The 8,963-nt window shown below is 35.3% G+C and overlaps 1 protein-coding gene across 2 annotated transcripts; it reads left to right on the forward strand.

The window, feature by feature from the left end:
* Positions 1-4,890: 4,890 nt before the first annotated feature.
* On the forward strand, positions 4,891-8,579 carry LOC132311193 (uncharacterized). 2 transcript variants are annotated; one of them, XM_059808984.1, is made up of 8 exons: positions 4,891-5,078; positions 5,819-6,035; positions 6,131-6,268; positions 6,437-6,515; positions 7,324-7,395; positions 7,558-7,630; positions 8,099-8,155; positions 8,250-8,579. In XM_059808984.1, exons 2-8 carry the CDS (start codon positions 5,868-5,870, stop codon positions 8,338-8,340), a joined length of 678 nt encoding a protein of 225 aa, XP_059664967.1. In that variant the 5' UTR covers positions 4,891-5,078; positions 5,819-5,867; the 3' UTR covers positions 8,341-8,579. The 2 variants fall into 2 exon arrangements, with proteins under 2 accessions (XP_059664967.1, XP_059664966.1); XM_059808983.1 differs by having other exon boundaries at positions 4,892-5,078; positions 5,810-6,035.
* The last annotated feature ends 384 nt before the right edge of the window (positions 8,580-8,963 follow it).

Raw genomic sequence — 8,963 nt, forward strand, 5'->3', positions numbered from 1 at the left:
TTCATCGACTCGTGAATTCTTGGAATCTCCTTCTGGTCGTTTTTCTTTAGTTTTAGGGTTTCTGGCCCTAGTTGCTAGCGAACTTGTTTGGGGCATATCTCTCTGCTCGGAACTCAGTTTTTGACACCATTTCTTCCGTTGTTCATATTTTCTCATTTTGAATCTTTTTTGTTCATGAAGTTTTACCATTTGAGCGCGTTTGCTCAAATTCAACTTTTCCTGACCCAGCGGGGCCCGTTCGGGGCACTTTTTGAGATTTCTTTAAAAGGGGGGTGAAATATTTCATTTTTCATCTTCCCCACTCACCTTGCACGACCAGAGCTCCCATGGCAGCCCAAGGGAGGTTGCCACCACCTCTCTTCTCTTTTGAACTTCATTCCTTTGTTAAAAAGTTGAAGTGCTTTTACGTTTTGTGTTCGTGTTGACTACACGCACCATTACCCCTTATTAGAAACCATTTCTGACCAAATTTCGAGTTCGGGATTGAGGTCAAGTTTGGATTTTCATGGGGCTTCTTGGGGATTCATATAGATCGTGTTGTCCTCGACAAAACCTAGGAGTTTCGTCAGATTCGGAGCCGTTTCAATTCAGTGGGGATTTGGGATTTTCATCTCAAATTGAGGTAGGGGATGTTTTAGGGTTATATTAATGTTGTATTGATTGTTATGTGAGCATATACAACTTGTGAGCATGCCTTGTTCAAGTTATAGAATTTAATTTAATTATTTTCTTTGTTTAAGATTTAATTCTCATGATGCTAGGCAACTTAGAATTAAATTGTGGCATGCTAGAAATTTAGGCCTTGGTATGGTGGTTGATATGTATTAAATTGGGGTTATTTGAATAAGAATTGCAAATTTTATTTAATATTTATCTTTTGTGAAAGTTTAATTCACCTAGTTGTATCAAGCATGGAATCAACTTGTAATGTGATATTAAAGTAGGCTTTGGTGAGTTCTTTAACATATATTAAATTGAGGACATTTGGATATGTCTTAAAATCTAAAAAAAAATTAATTAATGAGCTTAATTAATTTTATTTTAAGTGTGTTGGTCACTTAAATTGATATCGGAGGTAATAGGTTATTAATTCCTTGAAACGTAGTCCGTTTAATCACCTTGTGAGCATATTACAAATTTGATGTAGAATTAGTACTTGAGGCATCTTGAAATGGTAATTGGACTTAGCATGATATAGAATATCATTGACTTGCATAGCTTGTTTAGATATATCTTGTGTGGGTGTATAGCTTGTTAGAATATTACAATTGTTTACCTTAGAAGCTAGTTACTAAATTGGGACTTATTTAGTACTTGTGGCTTAGCGTGGTAATGTGGTTCAATTGTTATAAAATATTCTTGTTTTGGTGTATAAATTGTATATTGGAGGCTTGACATGTCATATGCTATCTAGACTTGAATTCTAGGACATGGTTTGTGTGGATTCAACCTTATTTGTGCATGGGAGATGGTTTTATGCATTAGTGGATTTGGTATAAGTTTAGTCTAACTTATTGATTTTTGTATAAGTTTTGGACTTATTGATTTTGGAAAGCTTGTAAGGACATATTTCACGTGATGGCTAGGGTTTGGCTCTAGTACGGAGACAAGAGTCTTCTAAGTCATAAGTGCGCATTAGGTAGTACCTTGTGGGTCGTAATTGCCCGAAATAACTTATGCATGTGCGCACTAGGTAATGCCTTGTGGGTCGTAATTACCTGAAAACACTTGCTTGGTCTAGTGACCACATGTCCTAGTCTTTCTACTTTGATTTCGCATTCAATTTGAAGTTGTTAATCATGGATTACTTGTAACTTGAGAATTAATGCTTGCTTTGGATATTTGAATCTTACTTAGTATACTTGAAACTGTATACTTGTTTTGTGCATTTAGATCTCATATAGTATACTTGAACTTGTATGCTTGCTCTGTGAATTTAAATTTCATTTAGTATGCTTGTGCCGTGTATACTTGCTTTAGGCGTATCTCTTTTAGCTTAGTATACTTATGTTCATATACTTGATTTACGAGATTTTCATATAAAATGCATACTTGTGTAAATATGCTTAGACATTGCATGACTTGTCTTAATGTGGTTTAGTATACTTGAAAATGTATGCTTGCATGTTGTATAACATGTTTAACATTGTTTAGTATACTTGAGCATGCATACTTGTATGCCGTTGTTCACTTTAAAGTAGCATGTATACTTGTATGCCGTTGTTCATATGATTCCTGAGTCTCACTTGACATAGACGTTAGGTGGCATGAGCCCCTTTAACATGTTTCACTTTAAGGTGATATAATTGTAAAACGCTAGGTCGATGCATGCTCATCTCCTACGAGTAGCTTTATGTTACTCACCCACGTAGTGGGGACATTTTTCAGGTACCGGGATCAAGATTCGGGATTCACATCATGCTTGGATGATTTGTAGACTTGAAGTTCTCATTTCATGTAAATGTTGGCTTGAAATGCCATTTATAGCTTTATATGTCAAAATGTGTAAATTTGATTCCATGCATGTAATGTGTACTTAAGTGCACTCCTTTCAATATATTCAACATGTATGAGATGAGGCCGAAAGCCATTGACATGTATATTGAATTTTTTGTAACTTCTAACTTCTTGAAATATTAGGAAAATATTGAAAAATGCCAAGTCATTGTCTCATCATGGTTGCATCTGGTGTGGGAATTCCGTTTTCATTCTTTCATTGGGTCTTATAAATTATGTTTGAAGTGTGGCCAAGGGCCAAACGGTCATTTGACCCCGTTTTGTATTTTTGGATTCCGAGTTTTCATTCCAAGTTCCATTTTTGCCTTTTTGCCCGTTGGGGGGTCGGATTTTGTATCGGTGGTATTTTTAAGTTGTGGACCATTGTAACACATCTAAATAGGTAAGTTACATTTGCGTGCATGGTCATTTCCGGGCAAAACCTTATCGTTTGTGTTTTGAGCTTCCTATGAACTCATTTTGAAGTTTTGTTACATAATCTGATTTTAGGGCACTTTGGGGTTTTCCTTCGGGAAATAAATTCCGTTCTTGACATGATCACTTAAAAAACGTGATTTTAGGGGGGGTTTCTTCTTCGTGTTTTTTCAGAAAATGTCGTATTGGTACCGAAAATCCCGTGCAAAGTTCGGTTTTTCTGCTATGCTATAGCAGTTTTTTTTCAACTTCTTGCCCTTTCCTGATCTAGGGGCATTCTGGGTACTTCATAGTGTTTCTTTTTCATTTTTGTCCATGCTCCGGGTAGAAAACGTGATTTTAGTGGGGGTTTCTTCTTCGTGTTTTTACAAAAAAAATCATCTTGATACCGAAAACAACTCGCAGATCTGGAAAATCTGGTCGTTCTAGGTTTTTCCGAAAAAAGTGCTGATCTAAGGGTCATTTTGGGTATTTCACTTGTAAAATAAAATCTTCTCTTGACATAGTTATGTAGAAAACATGATTTTGGGGGGGAGGGGGGGTTTCTTCACAACTTTTTGCCAAAAAATATCATTTAAGCCCTCAAAATCCCATTTGAATTCGGAAAATGTGTGCAGGCCCTGCTCATATTGGAAACCCAGAAAGTTTAATTTTTTGAAACTTTGAGGCTTTATATCTTTATCATCCGGACTCCAAATTAAGTGATTTTTGAGTCTAAGTTTATTAGTTTTTGCTGGTCTATATAACGGTATGCACGGTTGCATCAAATTATATCTGAAAAGACCATTTTACCCCTTGTAAAGTACCCTTGCTGCACTGATTTTAAACCCAAAAGTTGGTTTTTATGAAACTTTGACGTTTCATATCTTCTTCTTATATCTAATGATATGCTCAGTTGCATCCAGTTATGTCTGAAAAGACCATTTTACCCCTTGCGAAGTACCCTTGCTGCATTGATTTCAAACTCAAAAATGTGATTTTTATGAAACTTTGGAGTTTCATATTTTCTTCATCCGGACTCCGAATCAAGTGATTATTGGGTCTAACTTAATTAATTTTTTGCTGTCTTTCTAGTGGTGTGCTCGGTAGCACCCGATTTTATATTTTTAGAAATGACCATTTTGCCCTTGGGGGTCTGTTCGGTCTTTTTTTTTTTTTTTTTTTTTTTTTTTATCATTCGTTTCTGCATCAGTTCTCATTGAGTTCTAAGACCTCATGGAAGGTCACTTTGACTTCTTAGAGTCTTGTTTTCTATTTTTGCTTCCGCATTCGGATCCGTTATCGGGTCAATCTTCGGTTCATCACAAGACGCACTGGCTTGAAAAACCAAGGTCGTCACAATATATGTAGTGTTGGCACACTTAGTGGGTGCGAACATGACCCTAGGTGGATGGGGGTGTCATCCACCACTTTAGTGGGTAGTTGTGGGTAGATAGGGGTGTCATCCACCACTTTAGTAACGGTTTTCAGAGTTTGCCTATATATTGCTAATGTGGGCTCTGTAGAGAGAGAGATTGAGAGTGAGACACAGAGTTATGTTGTGAGAGACTCTTGTATGTTTTTGCAGGCTGAGGCCTTTCCTTATACTGTTTTGTAAATAATAGTAAAAGGTTAGAAATCTTGTGCTTCTGTAAATTCGTAGGTGTTATTGTCTTTACATTATTGCAACTATACTTGTATGTGAAAGTGTTTTACTTGCTATGTATTTTAGGCGACAAGTGTGAGTTGGCTGAGCTAAATTAGAAATTCAGAAAAAAATCGTTCATATTTCTGGCTTAGTGCCATCATGACAGGGCATATTCTGTATTTACCCGGTGACAATAAGACACATGAACACACTACCAAGTTTTAACAAGCATGTAGACATTGTTTAACCCCTTTCCTTTTTTGTTTTTTTGTTTTTTACTTTTTCTATTATTATTTTTATTTTTATTTATTTGCCCTCACAATAATCAATTTTGTAAGATATGATGACTCCTACAACAATAATCACAAAAGCAGCGTAAGCAGAAAGTACCATTGTCGTTATATCGCATCGTCGATCCATCCGGCGCACGTTAGCAATTCTTTGATTATATATTACCGAAGTCCGTTGACGTTCTCATCTCCGGCCGGCCTCTCCGATTTCTATTTCCGATCACGAGTTGGTAAGCTCTAGAACCTCACGCGCGCGCGCGCACACGGACACACACATACATACATACATATATATATACACACAAATATCCGTATGTGTATGTGCGCGCATCATGATCAAATTGGCTTCTCTTGTATTCGATCTACGATGTATCTGATACCTTTTTAGACTAAATTGTTTTTATTTTATTTTATATATTTTTTAATGATGTGTAATCAGAGGTAGTTTGTGGAGAATTAGACCAATCTGTATTAATTCAATGACTAAAGTGGAAAAATTTGCAATCCGTGGATTGAAAATTTTTTTTTTCAATCAAGAATTATTTTTGTTGGTTTGTTAGAATATTTCAAGAAAGAAAAACCAATCACATGCCATTTAGTTCGAAACCCAGATTGGTGTTGAAGGGCAATTAGGAATTTAGGAAAGGGATCAGTTGGCTTAATGTTGTTGAGTATTTTCATACTTCAAAGTATGTAACAGTGCCAACATGTAAGACTTCAAATTGGTTTCTTCTAGTTTCCTTTGCTTTCTCAGCAACCAAACAGGGTTTTAATGAATTACGGATATAAAGAAGAAGGAACTCACAGAAAGAAAAGAAATAAACATTGTAAAGACATTTAGAGACATACATGAAACAGACACATGAACACACTACATGGGATTTTTTCCCCTCTTTCTTTATAAATATTTCTAGTTCTACAAAGATTACTGTGAAATTTGATTGTATTTCCTAATCACTAGTTGCAATAGGATACTGGACGAGGTGAGATCGGGGTATTCCACGTGCTCAAAAGAAAATATGACGGAACAGAGGAAAGTTCCATGTTTGCTTGATCTTTGTGTTCAAACAGCAGTAGATAATGTTAGGTATCTTGGGGATGTTGGGGAAACAGATATACATCTCCTTGGGCGCATTTTACCACACTGTACATTTGATCAGTTGATGCATGTCGAGAATTCGACAGAAGTAAGACAAACTATCTTCTTCATTAATCATTAAATTGGTATAACATGGTTGAAATGTTCTCAGAATTTTTAATTACATTTTTATTTGAAATGCAGGGAAGAGATCTTAGCCCAGTAACTAATAAACTGTGGAAGAAGTTTTATGAGAAACAATTCGGTGCTAAGAGTACCGATCTTGTAGTTGAGAGGATGAAACAGAGGAAAGTGTCATTTAAATGGAAACAATTGTATGAGGTAATCATTTTTTTGTTATTTCCCTTTATCTGAAGTTATCCACAGTTCTAATCTTTTCTATTTCTTGATTGTATTTAGGTAATTGCATTTTCAATTCACTAAGAATTTTTAGATGTGAGTTTGATTGTAAATGAACTGCTTTTTAACAATTGGGTGATTTACTTCCAGGCAAAGACAAAAGACTTGGAGGCGGCTCAACAAAAGTCATTTGATCGAATCAAGGAACTATATAAGAAGGAAGATGCTCGTAAGATCTTTATAATCTAACTTAGTTATTTCCTTAGAAACCTTAAATGCACACGTCAGATTACCATTTACTTTAACTGAGAAATAACGGGAAGGGCGTAATTTGATCAATTTAATAGTGATATTACAAGGAGGTTTTGTAAATTTAACCCTATTTTATTCTTGTATTGCATTGTATGATACACACAATTGTATAATAGAAGACCACCTACCTGTGCAAAGCTTTCAGTTCTATATAATTTGTTTAATTTCCAAATAATGACCTGCTGTAATTTCTGAGCTGATACTGATTTAGTGTTTGAAGCATTTAGATTAAGGCTTAAAGGTCGAGAAGAAGTTTCACTGTTATGAATGAAGGGCTTATTTGACAAAATAAAGGGAAAGAAAACTACTTGTGGATTAAAAAATAAATATATAACTGGAAATAGAAGTAAAGAAGAATCTATGAGAGGTAACAGACTTACAAGAAGCATGGACACTTTTATTAAGGAGCTGTATCATTGTTAGACATGTGTCCGTGAGGCACTTTAGGACACGTGTTTGACACATCTTGGCCATCTCCATAAAACATGTGTTTGACACACTTTAGGAAAATTTTTAAATTTGTTGGTGTGCCTTGTATTAATATGAATTTTTGTCCAGTCATATTACTTTGATAAAATTATCAGTCTCCCATTTAATTAACAAAATGCTCTCCGGATCATATTCTACTATCACTTCATGGTCTCAGATGTTGTTTCTTCAAATAGATTCAAAGTTTTGGTGCCTTGTTTATATTGAAATTCTTACCAATTGCTTAATTCTTGCAGGGAAGCAAAGTCGTCAAGTTCAGATTTGCACAAAGGTTCCACCTTCAAGCAGTAAAAGAAGCTTCTATGGAGGTATACTTTTTGTTTCCTTTTGAGTCCCTTAGTTCATTGGAGTCCGGTGATCCATTTATATGAATTTAGACAATTAACAGCACCTTGCATGGGCTAAGACACTGAAGTGGATGCATTTTGTATTTGGTCTTTAATTGTTTTACATTTAAAAAATGTTTGTAGGTGGACCTGGTAGCAATATCTCCAATACGAAGAGCAACATGATGAAGAAGGCAAAACTGGAATTTCTCAATAGGTAAAAAGTTCTACAAAGACGAAGTTTAATGTTGAGATGTCTTTTTTCTAGACTAAACACTTACGATTTAAAATTCAGGAGGACATTTAATTTATTCCTTCTTACAATTATACTTCCATATAAAACATTATAGCTAATGTCCTAGGTTTATTTGGTAAAATATTAGTGAGGGCCTAAGAAGTGTCAGCCATATATTTGAGATTAAAAAAAATATTGTTTAATTGTTCAACACGTCCAAGATGTGTCTTACACGTCTGGGAGTGTTTGAGAAGTGTGGTTGCCCGTAACCTGTACGATCAGAAGTGTCTGCTTCTTAGCTCCCAAATATATCAACCTTATAATCATTCTATCAGAAAGATCTGGGACTTGTTTATTGTTGGGTCCTTGTGCTCACCTGAATGCCAAATGTAGAAGAAACTACTACTTGGTAGTTAACCAATTTTATTCTCTTTTTTTCTTTTTAAACAGTCGAGAGGTGAAGAATTTAGCAGCTATGAAGAACAACTCCTTGCAAAGGAATCACTGGTAAAGTTGTTTATTCTCCATATTTGTCCGTATATCTGGAGAGTTATTTGTATATGCATTTTTGTCAGTCATTGAATCTTGCTTCTTGTTACAGTATCTCTTCTATGAGGAAGCCAGGTGGTTTCTCTGGGACAAGTTGTACTTCTACTCCCAAACTTACTAAGCCGATTGGGAGGAGAGTCTAGAAGACCTTTTGTCAATATTGGGCGTTGCCGTTGGATGAGCAATGTTTGGATGATTTGAGCCTCACAGCATGGTTCAAAAGTTTATTTGAATCTGCTTGTCTTCATTCCAAGAAGATGATTAAATGTTGTTGTTATCTGTGTTTTTCACATTTGATTTTAATATAATTTCAAATTGGTGACATATTCACATGTACGTTGACAATGATTTTTGTAATCTAGTCATTCAGTTTTGATTCAAACTGATAACTCTAGGTGGTTGATGCCACACTGCAGCAAACAAAATCACGGGGTTTTTAGCCAAAAATAAAAAATAGAGTTTTATGCAATTTGCCCATAAAAAATAAAATAATATAAAAAATAGTTCCATGGGTAACATGGACAATATGCTGTGTTTTGGTGTGAATGGAATGCCCGTTCCAATTATTCTTTTATTTGATATGCAATTTAAAATAGGAATGATCATTCCTTTAGAATGAAAATTTATTTCACAACTAAATCTATAGATTCCATTCCTGAGTAATTTTTTTTTTAAAAAAATCACTTTTCAAAAAACCCTTATGTTTCAATTCCAAAAACCACCACCGCCGCTGCCGCCGCCATCGCCACCAACACAACCACCTCCG

The sequence above is a fragment of the Cornus florida genome, unplaced genomic scaffold (assembly GCF_030987335.1).
Source record: "Cornus florida cultivar Cherokee Brave unplaced genomic scaffold, ASM3098733v1 CherokeeBrave_3.0.0_Hap2_Chr06, whole genome shotgun sequence".
NCBI classification, from domain to species: Eukaryota; Viridiplantae; Streptophyta; class Magnoliopsida; order Cornales; family Cornaceae; genus Cornus; species Cornus florida.

Bases quoted from the DNA above. Each gene is read 5' to 3' on its own strand.
- LOC132311193 (XM_059808984.1), top strand. From the start codon at position 5,868: ATGACGGAACAGAGGAAAGTTCCATGTTTGCTTGATCTTTGTGTTCAA. The intron at 7,396-7,557 runs GTATACTTTTTG...AAATGTTTGTAG, and splicing joins TAAAAGAAGCTTCTATGGAG to GTGGACCTGGTAGCAATATC. The intron at 8,156-8,249 runs GTAAAGTTGTTT...TTCTTGTTACAG, and splicing joins TCCTTGCAAAGGAATCACTG to TATCTCTTCTATGAGGAAGC.